Below are 19,867 nucleotides of genomic sequence, written 5' to 3' on the forward strand. Positions count from 1 at the left end.
TTTAAATCCAGTGACTCTGTGGTCAGTTGAGGCTCTTCTATCAGTCAAATAGATGTTGATCTCTTAAGAAAGAGTAGACACAGGATTCTGCCAGAAAACACCCAACTAATGCAGTCGGTGAACTTTCATCGGCTTATTGATCATCCTGAGGGAAAGTGTGCTAATGAAGATACATGTGATCCTCTGCAATGAAGAACTGCTCAAGCTTATGCAACTAAATGCAAGTATCCACACACAGCAACTTGATTAAGCTCAGCTCACAGGCATACATACAATGAAACAACTGGTTTATATCAAACAGTCAAATAATTATCTTAAACATGTTACTGGATAGTTTCTAAAGCTGATGAAGTTATGCAACTGGTTTAACTGGCCTGAGGTTGTCGCAGTGAGTCCGGGGGTAAAGGCATAAAAGGTCCACCCCTCTCAGCTCGACTGGGGTTCTTAAATCTAATATGGAAATTAGACGAAGGGAGGGAGATACCCTACATTAGGGGTGGGAGAAAAAAAATGAAAAATCGATATATCAGGATTTCTTGTTTGACAATAATCTTGATTCTTTGCCAAAAAATCATTTTTTTCTTCTCAAATTCAAATTCTTCATTTCTGTCTTTGTTTATAAACTGGATTGGAAAAAAGTTACCTCTTTTCTGTGAAATGTTTCTCTCTGACTCACGTGATGTGCACTTAATGGGAAAATATGTCTTATGAAAAAGCCTGTAGACATTATCCTCATCATTTGAATATTGAAGAATCGCAATTCAAATCGAGTTAGCACCCCAAAAATCATGTTAGAATCGAATTGAGCAAATAACATGTCGTCCAAGCCCTACCCTACATTCAATCATTTATGCAAGAATACATTCAAAGTCGTTTTAGGTTCAACTGAATTGTATATAATTTAGACAGAAAGATGTGAAAAGAAGTTTATCACATCTGGCGATAAATAGTGTAAGCCTGTGTGAAGCTGGTTCAAGTACACACCTGATCTGGAAATGACTCAATTAAAAGAAGCCCTCTAAGAGTCTCTCTCTGGGTGAATTATATTACTATTAGGTTTGATGGCCGGAAGCCGAGCAATCTAATGGGGATGAGCACGCTGGCCATATTCCAGCACCTTGACCTCTCTGTGCAGAGACATGAGGAAGAATAAAGATATCCAGAGTTACACAGCAGACAGCTTTACACCACGCCTATTCTGCCTATCCTCACATCACTTTGGCCCAGTGGAGCAGAAAGGTGACTGAAACCGCTGCACTGTCAGGACACGGTCAGTCAACTGGGCAAGAAAGAGCAGCGTGCCTGAGCTGCCAGGAATATGTGAAAACGCAGTGATAGCACACACCAGGCAATTTTTCATGTAGCTGTGGACCCTTATGAACTTTTTTTTGTCCCTGCAAGCCGGTAAAGGGCAAAAAGTAGGACAGAATGTTTGTAGAATAAAAGCATGGGTAAAGAAAAGAGAATTTAAGCAGCATTGTGAAGGCGCTACAAAGAGAGTCGAGATGTAGTGAATAATGCATGGAGTTCCCAGAAACAGTGGTTTCACTTGCTGTTCGCTCAAGGCAGAATTATAGACACAGCAAAGATGCACAAATGAAAAAACACTCCCAGGACTAGAGGACACTCATGCTACAGTTTTGTCTATTTGTTGTCCATGTTAGTATTAGAAAAAGCATTTCACACTCCTGCTCTAAGGGAAGAGAGCCGTAATTAAAGAACACTTCTACATCTCATCTCTGATCAGTTTTTGTTTTCCTCATCCTAACTTCTGTTCTATTTTTTACAGTCCAAACAAAGTGTCAGTTTGTTTACATAAAACCCAATTTCAGCCCCATACATCAAAACACAAGCAGCTGATGTGAAGCAGTGATTTACACTTCTGTTAGATTTGTTCCTCTCCTCTCTGCTCTCACAACAAACCCATTCACGGCGTGTTAACAATCAAACAGAATTTACATGAGGCAGACAGTGTACACGGATCACAACACACTTTCAGAAGGCTTTTCATTATAAAACAAACAGATACAGAAGGCTGGATGAGAACAGATATGACACTTTAACTCCTTAGTTAGTTGTGAGTGAGTAAGATGAGCATGTTCTCTAAGAGATACTGTACTTACTCTGAAGTTTCCTTTTAAAGCAGTGCTACACAAACTAGCGTCCTGAAATAAATCTGAGGGTTACAAAAAAACAGAAAAGTCTTAATGAAGTTTTTCTTTGTCTGATTTTAATCCCAACTTCTACATTATCTCCTGGTATAATGCTGCAGGTATTTTGCTGCTATATTGTGCCAAATGATGCAGACAGGTGTTACCGTCATTTAGTCAAAGGGGAAAAAAGCAACACCTGTTTCTATAATGCAATATAATTGAACAGCCTCACAAACTGCAGTCACCAAAATGACCATAAAGTTGATTCAACACCTCTGAAAACAGCTTCCACAAAATTGGAACATTATGGCCTTCATGAAGGGAGGCTTTATAGCAGGACTGTTGCATTAGATCCAGCTAATAAACTAGCACCTGAGTGTGTGTTGTATTTTACCCCTATAGCCTCTTTTTTCACTTTAGTACGGTTCATAATCTAACTATCCCCCCGTGTTTTGGACACCTTTATTTTGAAGGCTTCACTGGCTCAGCTGTCAGCCATGATTTGATACGACTCTTCAGCACTGCCACACCCTCTTCTTGTTTTACCTCCTTTTTATGCAGCCGTGCCCTCCAGATAAACCGGCTGAGTGGAGCACAGTACTCTGACAAAAAGCCTGCACACAAAGCCAGGACGTGTGCACATATTTCTGCTCTGGTAGCTCGAATCATCTGTGTGACTTTTACAGTTCTGGTTTGTGTACATATCATTTGCATATATATATGCTGAGAGGGTCAACCCTCAAACACTCTCTGCTGGCCATAAAAACATGAAACCAGAGAACTACACAGCAGGTCAGCAGCACTCCACAACCACTCATTTAGTGAAGATGCTGCTAGCATTCTGCCCGGCTGCAGCACAACATTCATCCCTCTGCAGCCTCTTAGCTGTAAAATGCTCGTATCAACACGGTATTAAGCCCACAGACACATTCAAACAAAGTGCATTATTTATAATGGGGTGCTCTTGTGCGAAGAGGAGGCGAAAAAACGTCAGGAGAGACAACAACAATCCACTGCTCCAGATTTCAAGCTTGTCTTCCCAAATAACTCCGACAAATCAAACAGGCTAAATAAATCCCAACAGATGAAATCCTGCAGCACAGCTCATTAAGAAACACGTGTAACCAAGCATGAGTGTTCAGCTCAGGAGTATGACTGACGGCTCTCCATTATTAGCTACACAAAGTGTTGTCTTATCAGGCTTGCTGGTGATGACACTGCTTTGAATCTCAAACTCTGACACATCTCTCCAGGTGGTAATGAAGGGAAACAAAACTTTAAAAAAAACGATGTGGCAAAGTCAACGTACGGGATGCAACTCTAAAGGCAGCTCTGTTTTGATTTCTGCTGTGGGCTCCCCTCATTATCCGTCATAACTCTGTGTGAAGAGTCACTTTGAATTAATCGCAAAGTGGAAGCATCAAAGGCATCGACTAACAGGCCAGATGAGGGAGGATACAGCGAACACTTTCATTCTAGAGGCCAGTCAGTCTGCGTTTTTCACCACTATCCCCTGGGAAATATGTATTCTGACCATGTGCATTACATAATAAGATATCACAGATGTATGCTTTGGCGCTTCAAGGTTGTCTTCAATATTCCTGCGCCCTGAAAGTCCTGATAGATTCATTTTCAATAATTCAGCAATCAGTCTCTCAGAGTATGTCTCAGACTGTCAGACTCAAACACAAACTCAAACAGCTCACCTGCATTGTGAATATATTTCAGCTCAGCACAGAGTTATTGGTTTTAACACCTGACTGTGGAGAAAGATCTGTTACTCCAAGATTCAATCAAATAACTGGAAACACACAGAAATCTTCATAACCTTCATAGCAGTTGTTTACAATCCCATCAAACAGCCCATCTTTAATTCATCTTCTCCTTCTGCCAGCCACAACCTCTAAAACAGCTGATGTTAATATCATCTTTGAAAGATGTGCCTCTCTAGCTGCTTTCTTCTGCTACACAAGTTAATGCACCCATCTTGCTGCATTAACAAAAAAATCATCCATGGTTTCAATCACACCTGTCTGTCTGAGTCAAATCCCCCTGCATGCACATCTTTGACGTTCAGGTTTGCTTCTTTTCCCCACAAAAAACTCTCTTGTTGTTGCAGCAGCAGCCCAGGAAAATTCAGTGAAACATTACTTTTTATGAACCATCACCTTGAATAAAAAAAAAGCTTCTTGCTCCTTTTAAAATGGTAATAAGATCAAGGATGAAATGAGGGAGCAGCTGAAGGTGGAGATCAGTTACGCAAAAACATGAGGGACATGCAGCTGGGTAATTATCTGTCAGGAGCCAGGAAGTGTATTTGTAGCTACTCACTGGCTTGCATCAGCTGTCCCTGGCGTCCAAACACCTGGGAGAAGGTGGCATGGCTGCTGCAGGTGAGGGTGTCCTCCATGGCTGTCCCACTGGCACACGCTGAGGAGAGAGGGAAGAAGCGAGGAGGGGGATAAGGGAAGGTCAGCCACACTGCGTCACATCAAGATAGGATAAAGAGGAGAGGGAAAGGGGAAGATAAAGATGAAGGAGAAGAGGCTGGGCTTGCCTACTGATGTAGAAGCCGGTGTATGATCTCTGGTGAAGACTGCTCTCCCCTGGACCTGTCCTGCTGCTGCTGCCGCTGCTGCTGCTGAGGAGTGAAATACAGCCCCTCGCTGCTCACACCAATATGAGCAGAACTGCTCCTCGCACAGATAATGGGAGGGGGTGTGCCTGCTTCCCTGCCTGCTTGTCAGCATGGAGGAGAGTGCGCGCGAGAGGGAAAGTTCTGTGAATGTGTGCCTGTGAGAGCGTTTCGCTGTGCGTGTGTGAGAGTAAAACAGGGTGGTAGAGCAGGTAGCAGAGCTGTAGGCACAGTTTCTCTGCCAGCACTCTGATCTTGTGCTTCGTCTTTACAGGCTGACAGTCCTCTGCAGGCTCAAGACAGGCTGGCTTGAAAGGAAGAGCAAAGAAGAAGGGCTGAGTGTAGCTTCTTCAGCAGGTAGAAGTCAATCCTCCCTCCTCTTCTGCCTCACTCTCAGCGCGAGTAGACGGCAGCTTGTGTCCTCTGGGCACAGGAAGGGACTGTTGTTTTCTGATCTGCGTGGCTGTGCCCCCTTTTCTCTCCTCCCCTCTCCCTCCTCCCCTCACTACAACCCTCATTTGCTGATCCTCAGCAGTAACATCTCTCTCCCCTCTCCCTCACATCTCTTACTCTCTTTTCCCCACCCCATGCAAATCCCCTCGATCCATCTTAAAGCTCGGGCCGCTGCTGGGAAACAGATTCTAGCAAACTCCAGTGCTTCATCTTCCCCCTGTGCTGAGGGGGGAAAAAAGGAGGATGAAAAAGTGGAAGGGGTGTATAAAAAGTGAAAAGTAGGGCTGGTACAGCTGGTGGTTTCCAGAGGCAGTATCTTGTAAAGGACTTGAAGAAAACTGCTGAGTGTAAGACAAAAATTAGCTCACACTCAAGTAGAAAATAACTCTTATAAACTTACCTGGCTGTGAACTGCAACAGCTGTGGTGAAGCAGTGCACAATAGAGAATTAGATTTACTGACATGAGTGAAAAAATCAACCACACGCTGCAGCAAAAAAGGGAGCATTAAGGTTTCATAAAGAAAACTTAAGTGTTATTATATCAAGTCGGCACATGTTACAAGATCTTAAAACATCCTCTTAAGCCTTGGAGGCACAGTTAGCTTCATCATAGGCATTGTGCAGCTGTTGGCATGGAGACTGTGACAGTTATTCCAACACATGATCACAATCTTCTAACCTCCCTGCAGCTTATAAATCTGTGTTAAACAACCGATTTCCTCCAAAGAAACACACAGGAGAAACTTTTCCAGGAAGTCCATTGTCATGGAGCCATCTCTCACATTAGTGCCCTGCAGGGCGAGCACCGCGGGGACCTGACCACAGCACTCACATCCTTGCATCACATCCTCCTGTTTTGAAAGGAAATGGCAGGACACTCAACGGGCTGCAGAGGGCGAGCTGGGAAGAAGGCTGAGCCCATTTGAAGGCTTTAGCAGGTGGTTCTGCAGGTAAAAAGATAAAGGTGAAGCCTGGAAACTATGCCTGGAGTATAACTGGTATTTAGCATGTTTGCTCAAGCTTAGATTAGCTACTCAACACAATCATAAAGACAAAAATATAAGAGAAATGTTCAGAGCTCTTCGGGTCAAACTGAACACTATTTCACAGACAAAAGGATCCAAGACTTGACTTCACTTTCAAGTCTGAGAGACTAATGCCCGCCAGAAGAAATCTCTTCTTCATCTCCATCAGCTTTAATGCTATTCTCTTTGAACAGGAAGTAGGAGCAGAGTGGGTTTTCTCTTTTTTTCAAAGGCTGTACATTGCAGCTGTCATTCTTCCCCATACTGTCTCCCATCACTGTCTCTCTCCAGAAGACAAAAAATAATATAGTTTAAAGCTAGTCTGCATTTCAGTCTTTATTCAATCAGATCTTTAGTTTCTCAGAGGCTGTTAATTATCTAATAAATCACAGTCTGTTAGACAGAATTCTTACACTGGAGCAGCTGAAGATGATGAATTATTCTTTTAAGAGATAAACAATAATGTGCACCGTTTTTAATTAATGAATTAATCAGTTATACAAGACCATTTTTAGAAAGTGTAAAAACCAAACACCCTTTAGTGTCTGACGGATACATGACACTATAACATAAGACAGAGACCTGTGGGAAAACTCTTTGTTAGCAACATCCCATTATATCAGATAGTCCAATTTTTTTAAACAACAGCAGCTAAATAGGATGAAACTGGTCCTTTGGAGTACAAAGCGTTTCACCGACTGTTTTGGTTACCTTTAACTTAAAGGTAGGGCCTGCAGAAATTTTTAATTACTTGCTAGTTAACACAAATTCACACTGGGCCCCTCCTCCTTGGATCAGTTCCAGCGGGCAACCCACACTCACTGCCTCCGACCAGATCTATAGGATCTATATACAGTCAATGACCGCGACTATTGAACACACTCACTAGCCCACCAACCACCCGTAGCATCGCGTTTTTAAGTGGGAGAGACTCGAGAGTACTGCGCCTGACTGGGCATGTTAGCACAAGCTAATCACGGGGTTATTTGAAACATACCTAGTTAGCAGTTAGCAGAAAGCTAACTGGTGTCGCTCTTCGTCAGCGCTGCTCTCCCAGTGCCCGAAAGTCAAGTTAAGCGTGACCCACGTTTAGGAAAAACCTTTATCCGTTTGGTGTTTCGTTTCACTTTGGTTGTGTTTTTCTTGCTCCGAGATAAATCCACTAACGTAGCTGCTCAGGATAGCCCGATCCAACCGCTGAGTAACACGCAAGGTCACTGGCGCACTGGGCGCGCTGCGATTGGCTGATGTAACCTTGGCTACTCTCCACCCAGAAAGGTCCCGACACAACCAAAACATCAACGTACAGGCAGAGTTGAGGCAGACACCGGCAATAATACACAAGTATGGAGGCTGAGAAGTGACGATTAAACAGTATTATTCCTGTAAAAGTTGAAACTTTATTTATACTTTTTTTAGGATAATCCCACAGACTCTACCTTTGTAGTTAAGACTTTCTTAGTGATCTTGAAGAAGTCTGACCTCTCCATATATATATATATATATATATATATATATATATATATATATATATATATATATATATATATATATATATATATATATCAATACCTGATCATAATCCATGATTTAAAATGAGATTATCAGCACCAAAATGGGTTATTTCTAGAGCCCGACCGATTAATCGGGCTGGCCGATTAATCAAGATGATTATAGCCTGTCACTGATTAATCAACATCATCATCAGAGATTCTGTCGCTCCTGCTCCTGTTGTTTAATTAATATAAGGCTACTACACAGCCTCTCACTTCATAATGCCATGCAGGATTAACCTGGGCTTATAAATTCACAAGTTATTGTCTTCTTTGAAATAATTTTTGAAAATGTTTCAGTGTATTTTGTTGTAATTGTATTTACTGCATGTTTTGAAAGCAGCTACATTATTACTTAAAATCTAGTTTAGTCCCATGCATTAAATGAAAGATGGAACTTTTCAATAGCTAGCCATAATTTGTGTTCATATACAGTATATATCCTGTGTATATTAATGAATTTATTATATATATCAGTCGATAAATCGGATATCGGTCGATATATTGGATATCGGCTTCATTTTGCCCCCAGTTTCGGTATCGGCATTGACCCCAAAAATCCCATATCGGTCGGGCTCTAGTTATTTCTAAAATGTTATTTCCAGTATCCGCGGTTGGGTCAGACAGGACCCTATGAAAACACCACACTGGTTGACAAAGTTAAAAAAGAGATGTGTGCTTTTCTCTGCTGAATAGAAATTCTCTGATTTATTTCATAGTGATGAACATTGAAGTCGAACTTTCATAAAGAAAAAGGACAGAAAAGGAGAAGAAGGATACAGCAGGAGCTGAAACAAGGGTGAAGCTTTTTGTGATGATGTTAATTTCAACCCAAATGTAGCAGTTATACTGCATTAGTCAAACTTGAGAGTCTATCAATAAAATGAAGAGTGAGGTTGTATTTGCTCTGCTTGGTGAGGTTGGAGTTGGGAGTTGAGCACTGGTGGGACATAACCATGATTCATAAATGTTACACAATGCAGATACATCTCAGAGCAAAGACTGTCAGAAAGGCTAAATGTAGCTTGGACCGTACTAAACTACTGTACAAGCTGAGTTTACAAAGTGCCTGTTGTCTCATTTAAAAAAAAAAAATAGAGCTACTGTTAATAAATTCATTACCTCATCAGTTTCATTTTGGTAAAAAGTTGTCTCCAAGTAGTGTCAAATGAAGATTTGACTTCCATTCATTTGCTTTAAAACAAGCGCACGTCTTGGTAAAAGCCATTTCCTCAGGACAGTGGATGCAACTGCAAATGGGAAACGTTATTTTTTACCCTGGAAAATTCTGGCTTTTCTGGTGGTGGCCTTTTCACCTTGCTGTATGAATAAATACAATAGACACATGTATAAATACAGTTGAATTCAAGACCTCATTACTTGAATTTTGGTTGAGATTACAGGTTTAATACTGACCAACAGGCAACAAGAGCAAGCCCTCCTTTGATGACCCATGTCTTAGTGAGTTATTTTCCACTTCCATAAACTCTCCACTCTGTAAATCAACAACATCCGATTAAAGGCCCTGTGAGAAGTTCTCATGCTGATTCTAGTGACTCCTAACAACCAAATCAGTCATCTTTTTCTGCATGAAGACTGTAATTCCCATGAGCTCCATCATCCACAGTCATAAGGTTGAGTCTCTTGCCAAAGCATATGAGCAAAGAAATGGAACACAGATCTCCATTTTAATACTGCTCTTCTTTGTTGACAGTTTTTTTTTACAAGTTGCAGAATGACAAAGGAAAATGTTAAAATTAACTGTGATGCAACATTAACTGTTGAAAAGTCTACTAATAGTAATAAATCAGTTTGCAGACACACCATAAATTAAATGCTTTCTTTCGCAACTCCAGATTCATGATGTGTGCTCCAGTGTCCCCATAACTATCCAAATAAACTAAAATATGAACAAGGTATAAGTCTTTCTTCTACAAAGGGAGTGAAGCAATAACGTGTGGGCATAAACATTAAATCCAGTTCAATTTGCTTTTACCTAGTGTAGCCCTGATTGTACAATTTCTCTATCTTTAACAATACTTTGACAGAAAACATAGACCATTTTGCAAGGAATCAATTACATAGTAAAAAAAACAAAAATTGGCTAAAGTAAAACAGTACTACTCCTGGCTAATGTATCCCTCACTGTATTACTTTACTTGTGGAGTTCTTAATGCAATCACTAATGGATGAGGGTCAAACATAAACTCAGCCTTCATTGTTTAAAACTCAACCCAAATACAGGTCCTAGATGCTGATAATCTCATTTTACTATGTAGGACACAAGAGGTAACAGGAGTGAGACTATCTCAATATCAGTTCAAAATCCTTTCATGTGTCTTTGAATAATAAGTGTAAGTAATGTGCAAAGATTTGGATTGCCAATACAAAAGTCTTCAGTTTTCTGTTGCTTCATCTTTTGGTAGTATGATTCATTTAAACGTCATAGCTCAGCTCCAAATAATTCAAATGTCCCGCTGAAACTAGTTCTCGACAGATACTAGTTTGCAAGCCTAAGGTTAACGAAGCCTCTACCCACCACACCCAAATATACATATTAGTGACTCTGAGAGGAGTCAGGACAAACAGGTCTACACTTTCAGAGTTATTTCATTTCTCTTTCAGGAGATTTTAGACTTCAAGTTTCCAGATAACATGGTGATTTCATCTGAAAAAAAAAATGCAAGCATATTTTTAACTTATCAATTATGGTGAGGTATTGTGATAGCGTGTGATATTTTGATTTTTTTTGTACAAACCAGACCCAAATTCAGTCTTTTGCATGAATAGCTGCTCATCCCAAACCTCCTTGCATGCAGTAATTGAGTGCCAATCCCCTGAAGCAGCCTCCGCGCTCTCCTACGTCCTAAATCAGCCTCTCTGCGTTAGCTTAGTTTATTTCGTCAGGCCAGGCACAGAGCTGCATGGAATTGCATTTTTATGAATAGGGCTGAAGCACCGTACACAGCAATCAGGAGAGAGTGCAGTGATATTTCAGCCTGACAGCCTGAGTATGGTGCAGTACTCTTCCAAGTGCACAGCCCTACTCACACACACACAAAGCTGAACACCCATAAACTACTGTTGGCCATAAACTATCTGCCCTGGCACTGGTGCAAATACACACATCTCCTCTTCCCACTGTATAAAGAAAGATTCTGCCGGTGGATCAAATCCAACATACAGATTGCATTTAATTCATAACCTCATCCATCAAAATAACCCCACGTGTTGTGTGAAGATCCAGCCCACAGGATGTGCCAGTTCTTTTAGCTCGTTTCTAACAGTGGAGGCACATTTTAGCGACACCCTGTCTACCTGGTGGGTTTGATAGCTCATTAATGCATGTTGAGTTTGATGGATGGACTCCAGACAAAAATGAACTCGGCAGATGCATGTGGGCCGGATGGGACCTTGAGAGGAGCTTGTGGTGATGAGAACACATCCTACTGTGATGCTCTGGGTTTTTAAAATCAACCATAATAATATGAGCTTTAATTATAAACCTGTACTTTATCAAGTTAAAGTGAAAGATTGTTTCTAATGCTGCTGCAGTGGATTTCATGAATATTAATCAAATCAGGTTTCACATAACTTTTTGGGGGAATGTGGAAAAAGTTAATTTTAGCTACGAGTTGCATGTTCTTAATTATTTATACACTCGCTTCTCGTGTAGGGCATATATCTACATAAAGTCTTGATATATATGTGAAAAAAGATGCTCAAACTGCAACATTTGTGATATTTGGATGAATTTGTGCTGCAGCTGAATAGAATCACAAATACACACAAGGAATAATTCATGAATGTGTACAAAGATTTTCATTTCCTCTGTGACATTTGTTGCACTGTGATTTATGAGTGTGTATCTGAGTTTCCTTGTGCTTAGCACTGGCTCATAATAAAGTTAGCTGCTTGAGTCTTTCTGCTTTGACTGCAGTGGCAGCCAATCTTAAATGACTGACAGAAAATCTTATTTCTATTCCCTGTAATTGCATTTTTCTTTAAGATTAATGATAGAATTACTTCAATATTAACTTTAACTTTCAATATCAAGAATCTGTGCAGCAAACTATTCCTGCATTATTTGCTCTACCACATTAGGTTGAACAAAGAGAAACTATACAGCAATAGTAAAAATTTTAGGCTCTGTATGACTCATATAAACCTCCCTGACAAGAGCACTTCTCCCAAAATGGATACAGATCTCTCAGCCGCCAGCAACCAGATGATGGTCACGACCCCTCCGGTAGCAGCTCCATGGCCTGTGGAGTAAAATGTAGCAACTCCAAATCTGATTTATGTAAAGTACTACTTTCTCTCATATTCAAACAGATTGGAAAGCAAAGTTCCTTTTACATTACCCAGCAGCCTCCTGGCAGGCTGTAAGTGGAGAAGGCAATCAGCAAATGTAATCTGGAAAACTTACAGCTGCAATGGAGGGGACATCTGTTATATTAAAAGAAAAGATCTGCTAAAATAACAAGGCCTGCAAGGAGACAGAGTCTCTTATGAGTGCAGTTCATCACATGCCTCTCTCGCTACTCTTAAAAAACTATTCCTAATGTTTTCATAACCAATTTATGTAACAATTATCCAGACTGCTATCCACATTTCATGACAAACCTGCAAAACTTTCCTTTCATTTCAAAATTTAACAGTTGGAAGTAGTCATATCAAATTGAATTAATCCAAAGGTACACTATTGTTTTCAACTAAGTAATTTCCTTCCAGTGTATTTAAATGCTTGGCTATAACTGCTATCTCATGTAAGCAAAAAACAGTTTCACAGAAATTGAAAAACTTTTTTTTTTTTATTTTGTCAATTACAGCAATGTTTTACTTGAGGTCGTTCGGGATTTTAGTCTTTGTTCATCCTTAAATACATAATCTTGAACCTGAAAGGCAAAACATGAAGATTTCTCCAGGAAACATAAATTAGCTTCAAATCATATTCATTGATTTATTGTCCCATAAACATGCTACAAATGTTAAAGCACTGCCTGTGTGTCTGCGGCCTCTGTGGTACGACTGAGTGAGACCGAGTGGGAGTGAGCACTGGGTAGACAAAACTAAAAATAAGAAGCTTTTCATTGGCAGTTTTACCAAAGATATTAACTAACCGAAACAAAGATGACATTGTCCTTCAGTTACATCACTGTGGCATGGCTTTCAAAAAAAAAGGAAGACACATGAAACAACTTTTTTGCAAGTCCCTAATATGAGACATTAAAACAAAGCTCAGCAGCATTCAAATACTTGAGTTATCATCATGCATTTTGGCATTTAAAAGTTGTTTCATGGATCATTTATGTCTTTTCAATAACTAAATGGAGAAAATAAATAAGAGATTTGTTGGCTTAAAAGCTGTAAAAGTAGGGTTTTTTTAAGATTATATGAATCATCACCAATTTGCATGTCTGCGATGTGCAAAAAACCTGAATACATTCCATTATTTTTCATATAATTAAGCCAATCTCATGATCCAGCTAGAAAAATTTGGCAGTTTGTTTTAAAGTGCTGTAAGAACACTAGGCTGAATGGTTGACATTAAAAATCATTTCCAAGGCGGACATTTTTTAAGGAGACTTCAACATAGTTCCCATCCTTTACGACTGGAATTACCTGCTAACGTCAGATAAGGAAAACTTCTGAGAAAGCAAGTAAAAACATGACACATACCAGGGATTTAGACTAAAGGAATAGCTGGCAGGCCACACATCCAATCATTACGCATACTTACCACGCACACACACACAGTGTTCCTGAGGACCAATTGTTGCAGTCAACAACTGCCATTTCTATTTTTGTTTCCCAAACAAAAATATGCCAGTAAGATATATTCTACAATATAATGACTACAGAAATTTAAATCAAACATACATACTTTGCAAATCATGTATAAACTGAAGTAGGTGCCCACGGGGAAGGACATGGAAATTGGCTTTATCTAGTTTATACTCTAATCAGCACATGCATTAAGAGACTCTGGAAACATCCAAAAATCTAAACAACCAAACGGGGAAAAGACGGAACAAAAGAATAAACAAGTTTCCCTAACCCTAACTGATACATGATTGCCTTTTGCAATATGTCAGCTTCCCAGAATAACGGAGCCCTAACGGTACTGTTTTGGGTCAAGTAATGACACGTTGTGTATATATTAGCTCATTGTCATTTACAGTCTTCTTTTTTTGCAAGGCTGGCTAAAATCAAGGCTCAGTTCAGTTCAAAAGATGGAAGATAATGAGAGTTCCCTCCTTAAATCCAGCAAAGGCAGGTGAGAAGAGCAGACTTCACTTGTTTTTGAGTGAATAAGCCCACCACGGGAGATCCACCTTAGTGCCATCAGTGCCTTGATAGACCAGAGCTGAGAGGCGAGAACCAGATTCTGAGGGAGAGCTCAATGAGTCCACACCACTCACTTCATCAGCAACTCCTGAAACACAAGAAAACCATGACTAAGCATCAGGGCGCATAATTGAAGAGCGAACATTTGACGGTCTTGGTTTTTGACAAGTGTAAATTTACCACTTTTCATTATTCAAACATTATTACAGTCCCACCTTTGATTCTGAGTAATTGATTTGATTTGATTTGATTTTTTTGGGGGGTGGGGTGGGGGGCCTTTAAGACAATTTGTGAAATTATGAAATGAATAAATTCTGTTTCAGCCAACGAGACACATTAAAAAAGACACAATGTCACCGGACAATGCCTCACCTGAGTCTCTTTTGGCTCTTGAATCGGTGGTTCTTCAGCTTTCACATCAGCAGAGGGAGCTGTGTTTGCCATCTGTAAGCTCCTGGTGACTGGACCACCTACTCTCTCCCTTGTTCTCGGGGCTGACCGGACCTCTTTCTTCGGCTGTTGTGTTGTTGGTGGTGATTTGGCCTCTGCTAATCTCTTGGGTGCTGCCTCCTTCCCCATACGCTGCATTCTCATGGCCTGTCGTTGTGGTGCAGTGTCGCTGGGCGTTTCTGGGGCTGTCGGGGTGGGAGGTAGAGACTGAACTTGGCCCTTCTTTGTTTTTTTGCTGGGGGGGACTGGTGCCGGGAATGAGGCCGGCCTCTTCTGACGGCCCTGGGTAGCAGCTGTTTTTCCTTTGCTGGGCAGGGAGGGTTCGGGGTCCGCTGCACCTGAGCTACGAGCTCTTGTCTTTCCCAGGGGTTTGGACCCTGTTTCTGTCTGCGGGATTTCACAGTCTGAAGCTTTCTTCCTTAGATGCATGTTTTTATCTACCACAGGCACTGCTTCTTTCTTCACCTCTGTGAGACCTTTCTTGCCTTTTTTAACAACAGGTTTCATGGGACAGCTGATGGCCATATGTTTATTGAGACTTGCAGTGTAGGTAAACTCCCGGCTGCAGTGGGGGCAGACATTAGAGGCTTGCTCTTCCTCTACTTTAACAGTCTTTTTTGCATTGGTGGCAGCTTTATTTCTTTGTGATATGGCCTTCTGGACCAGCTGGTTTTTCTTTTTACTGAGGGCACTCATTTTTGTTTTACCGATGTCTTGACTAAAGTTAAGTCTCTTTGGCTGACCCATTCTACGGAAAGCATTGAGACCTGCAGTGGCTGCTGAGGGTGACGCGACCCCATTAGGACTCTTAACTATTTGCTTGAGGGGGATGGGGTTTTTCTTGGGAGTGTATCGCTTCTTATCACTAGCATTAGCACAGGCCAATATGTGCTGGTGCAGTTCAGGCATGTTGTCAAAGCTGTTGCCACACTTGGTGCAGCGAATGGCAGTGCTGAAAGTTTGTGGTATGTTGTGGGTGGTGAAGTTAGTAGCTGAGGCCACAGAGCCAGCATGGGAGCGGCTGTGATAAGGGAAAGGCGGCGGTTTATAACTGGGGTAGTGTTGATTGATGCCAAGACGGACATCAGGTCCTTTAGGTTTGCCTCCTTCTGAGGCCATGATCTTTATTGTAGTGTACAGCTCTTCGTTGGGGTCCTCTGCTTCTTCTTCTGCATGATTACCATTAACATCAGGCTCTTCTTTCGCTAAACTAGAGTCATTTAGTGGAGACACTTCATTGGTGGTATCTGGTGCTGGTGTTGAGGGACAGCTTTCCTCTTTGGCTCTGGAGGGATCTGTGTAGTTTTGTGGTCTAAGCTTCCCGCTCTCTACAGCAGTATGTGAACAGGTCTCGTTTGGATGCAGGTCCTTCTGGTGCTGCTGGAGGTTACAGAGAAACGCAAACTCCTTGGAGCACACAGAGCACACAAAGATCTTTCCCACTCCATGTAGTGTTGTCCGGTGTGCCAGCAGGGCCGGGGCATCACCAAACAGCTGCACACAGAATTCACACTTAAAGGGCCAGTCTGCAGCGTGCTCTGTGATGTGTCCACTGAGCTCTTTGATGGAGTTGAACGGGCTCTCGCACACATTACATACAAAGGTTTTGCAGAACGTCGAGTCGACTTCCTCTCCCTCAGAGGTTTTATCAATGCTTTTTTCAGGAGCAGCAGGCTGAGATGAAGAGTCAGTGACAGCCTCAGGTGCATGATTCATGACTGACAGCTCATCTACACTGTGCTGAGGCTCTGCTTTAATCTTAATCAGAGGGAGGGATGGGGAGACCGGTGCTGGGGAGGGATCACATGGTGTAGGAGACGGAGGTGATGAGGAAGGTGAGGGCTCTGGCTGGGGTGAGAGAGCAGCAAGAGAAATCTCTTCTCCAGAATCAAGGGTTTTGTTTCTTTTGCCGTTAAGCAGACTGTTGGACGTTGTAGTTACAGAAAGATCTTTCTCTGAGGGAGAGAGTTCATCTGGTGTGGGCTCAGTTGGGCTGAAATTGGGAGTATCTCTCAGTGGGGACTTTAGAGACTGTAGTGGCTCAGAGATATGGTTCTCTTCCTCTTCTCTGTTTTCTTCAGCAGACATAATCTCCTCTGAGTCGGACTGGAGCTTGCGTTCAACTGATCTTGGAGACATTTTTGGCGAGAGGACAGGAAGTGGTCTCAGTGCAGAGGAGTCCAAAGGCTGAGAAAGAGGAGAGCTCGGCATAAGTGGAGGGGAAGGGATGGTAGGTAGTACAGGAGGTGGTGGTGTTGGAGACGTCACACTGGATGTCCCAGGGGAAGACGGGTTCATGGTCACAGGGGTCAGAGAGGGCGGGGAGGGGTGAGCAGACTCTGACGCAACATTTGGAGATTGAGAATTAAAACAACTAAGATTTGTTAGAGGTGAAGAGCCGTCTTCACCTGGCAAAGCAAGACCTGCATATTCATTCATCAGCACCTTTTCAAGCATGCTGGTGTTGGGTTTTCTCTTTTTAACCAGCGGCTGCGGTGCTAAACTTCCCTTTAATTCAGGCTCAACATTGCTCTTCCGATGGAAGCTTAAATCAAGAGCTGAATCCCCGAGCACCTTGTTCATACTGTCAGTCTTCCTGCTCACAGAGCTGGACAGATCCAAGGGCTGCTGATTACAGGAATTACCACCACTACTAGAAGTTTGGCCATGAAAGTCATTTCCAGGAAGGCTGTCTCCTTCTTCCTTGTCCAGCAGGCTCCCAGGAGGTGATGCACACTGACTTTCTACCTTTGGCACCTTTAGGGTGAATGAACTTGAAACCTCAGTTCTACAGCTCTCTGTTTTACATGCAGGACTGAGCTGTGGAGAAGACGGCGGAGAGGCTGTTCTTCTTTTAAACCTCCCTGAAACTCCTGGCAAAGGCGTAACTGACAGCGGAGAGGCCAGTCTATGGCTTTCTGTTATTAGAGTGATTGTTGATTTCTGGATGTCTTGTGTCTGAAGAAGCTGCTTGAGCTTGGGTGAGAGATAAACTGTTTTCTCTCGTTGAAATGCTGATGAGTCTGCAGCTTGTTGGAAGAGTCCTCCTACTAACAAGTTTGATGAGGAAGATGTAGAGGATGATGAAGACGATGAAGAGGCTGTGAAGGATGCAGTTTCTGTCTCCACTTTCAGGCTGGGAACAAGTGGGGGTGTAGATGTTCTTCTCTTTGCTGCTGGCTGACCGATGTTGGGCAGTGGCTTTGTAGCAGAGGTTCTCCCCTCCACCTTCAGAGCCTGACTGATCTGATTGGGGCTGATGATGACCGTGTCCAAACCAAACAGAGCAGCAGATCTGGAGTCCACCTCTATCACCTCACAGCTGCTCACTGTACTGGTGGAGACAATCTTACCATCAATGTAGAAGCTCAAATTTTCAGAGATGTTTTTGGATATGTCCACTGCATAGTCATCTCTGTCTGCCTCATCCTCTGTGTCTGCACTGGGTACGTATACAGGCGGAGGGCTGGTGCTGGGGGACTCATCTGGCAGCTGCTGAGCAGAGGCTTCTTGCAGCAGCATGCCTTTCCTGCGAACTCCCTTTGGTAATAGATGTCGTTCATGTATTCTGCGTTGGTGTCGTCGCATGTTGGTGTGTGTGCCAAATGCTTTGTTGCAGTACTTGCAGGGATGGAGTTCCTTGGACTCCCCGTTTTCATCCAACATGAAGGGACGGTCGAGGTGAAGCTCTTTCCTCTGCACCTCAGAGTTGTGCAGAGAACCTCCAGTAAACTGAGACACTCCTGCAGTCAACTGAGACCCTATGGCTATATAGTGACTGGTGGGGCTGGTGCAGTCAGGACTGGAGCCATCAGTCTGCACCACAGGACTGAGTAGACTGGCGGTCCCAGCCAGAGAGCCAGGCCTTTTTTTAGGCCCGCTCTCATGCCTCCTTTCATGCCTCCGCCTCCCCACCTGTGAACCAAACGACTTATTGCAGTACCGGCACTTAAACAGTTGTGTTTGCTGGCTAGTGATGGCATGAATGTGATTGTGGCGTTCCAGACCCTGCCTGGTGGAAAAGTGGCGCTCGCAGTGCTGACAGGGATACGACTCTCCATTTGGATCTACCTCATGATCAATAATTTGGTCAGGGTCAAGGTCCAGATCAGGATCAACCTCGAGTTCTTGCCCTGCAAGAGAGGAAGACTCTACTTTTCCCTGCCAACACTTAAGGCTTTCCTCACCACGTGTCACCTTATCCTGCATGAGATTGGTCACAGGCGAATGTTGAGCTGTTTGATTTACTTCCTTTGGCTCCTCCAGATCATCAGCTTCATCCTCTTCTTCATCTTCCTCACCCTCCTCCTGCTCACCATTTCCTCGCTCTGTCATTACTTCTGACTTGTCCTCCAAATTTTGATGGTCAGTGTTTCTCGTGGGATGGGCTTCCTGGAGTTCCTGTGGGGTCCCAAAGGTTGATGTCCTCTCATCCCCCTCCTTCAGACCTACATATAAAATAACATGATTATCAAACAAGTGTTTTTTTCTCTAAAAGTTACCGTTTGTGAAGTTTCTGCAAGTGTTCTTAAATATCATGGCAAATCTCTGAATAATGTTTAGTGACAGAGTAGATTAAAAAAAGCTTAAATGCAGATTGTTCCTAACAATAAGTTATCTTACCGTCTTCCCCATCCCACATTTCTTTGACAGTAGGTTCAGTTACACTTGTTTTCTTGAATCCACCCAAACCAGACTGTCTGGCTCTCTCCAGCAGCTTTCTTCTGGCTGCAAGAGCAAACACACACACACACACATTGCTTTGCATCAGGCAAACACAGGTTTTGGAAAGCAAATGGTAAAAACTGATACCGGTTTATCTAACAATGTATTGCTTCTGGACTTACTATTCTCTGTAAGTATTTTGTGCAAATCAATGTAAAACAAAGTATTATTTTTTTTACTCAAATGTGGTAGAAACATGCCAGTTGTTTATTTCTTAATCATTACATCTCTTTAATCAAAACATTTAGACAAAATAACAGGCTTTAGGTATCAACTTCAAAAGTAATTCCATTGACTTGTTTGCTATCTGCAGGAGTGGGAGGGGTAGAAGTCAGTTATGAATACTTTCTCTTTCTTTTAGAGACCCGTGAAGACTTAAAGATTAGACAAAAGGGTTTCACCTCATGTGCTCAAACTTCTCCAGTGAATTACCAAGTTTATCATCAAGCGGAAACTAATGAGTTTTTCAAAAAGTAAGTTGGAGATTGACAGGGACTGTTTGACATTTAAAAAGACTCATC

At 42.3% G+C, this 19,867-nt stretch overlaps 2 protein-coding genes across 5 annotated transcripts in view; both read right to left on the reverse strand.

The window, feature by feature from the left end:
* kaznb (kazrin, periplakin interacting protein b) overlaps positions 1–5,721 on the reverse strand; it is a 153,018-nt gene extending 147,297 nt beyond the window's left edge. Inside the window, exons 1-3 of one of the 3 annotated variants that reach the window (XM_074675183.1) lie at positions 5,642–5,721; positions 4,711–5,463; positions 4,485–4,583 (exon numbers count right to left, since the gene is read on the reverse strand). In XM_074675183.1, the coding sequence (XP_074531284.1) occupies positions 4,485–4,583; positions 4,711–4,903 (292 nt within the window). In that variant the 5' untranslated portion in view covers positions 4,904–5,463; positions 5,642–5,721. Of the gene's footprint in view, positions 1–4,484; positions 4,584–4,710; positions 5,464–5,641 lie in introns of those variants that run through there. The other 2 variants (XM_074675191.1, XM_074675161.1) reach the window with 2 other exon arrangements.
* Positions 5,722–12,642: 6,921 nt separating this feature from the next.
* prdm2b (PR domain containing 2, with ZNF domain b) overlaps positions 12,643–19,867 on the reverse strand; it is a 16,975-nt gene continuing 9,750 nt past the window's right edge. For both annotated transcript variants that reach the window (XM_074669698.1, XM_074669705.1), the window contains exons 7-9: positions 19,245–19,349; positions 14,544–19,069; positions 12,643–14,259 (exon numbers count right to left, since the gene is read on the reverse strand). In XM_074669698.1, the coding sequence (XP_074525799.1) occupies positions 14,242–14,259; positions 14,544–19,069; positions 19,245–19,349 (4,649 nt within the window). In that variant the 3' untranslated portion in view covers positions 12,643–14,241. The remainder of the gene's footprint in view (positions 14,260–14,543; positions 19,070–19,244; positions 19,350–19,867) is intronic.

The sequence above is a fragment of the Halichoeres trimaculatus genome, unplaced genomic scaffold (genome assembly GCF_033239565.1).
Source record: "Halichoeres trimaculatus isolate MK-OKI-2021-1 unplaced genomic scaffold, fHalTri1.1 fHalTri1_scaffold_1, whole genome shotgun sequence".
Classification (NCBI taxonomy): domain Eukaryota; kingdom Metazoa; phylum Chordata; class Actinopteri; order Labriformes; family Labridae; genus Halichoeres; species Halichoeres trimaculatus.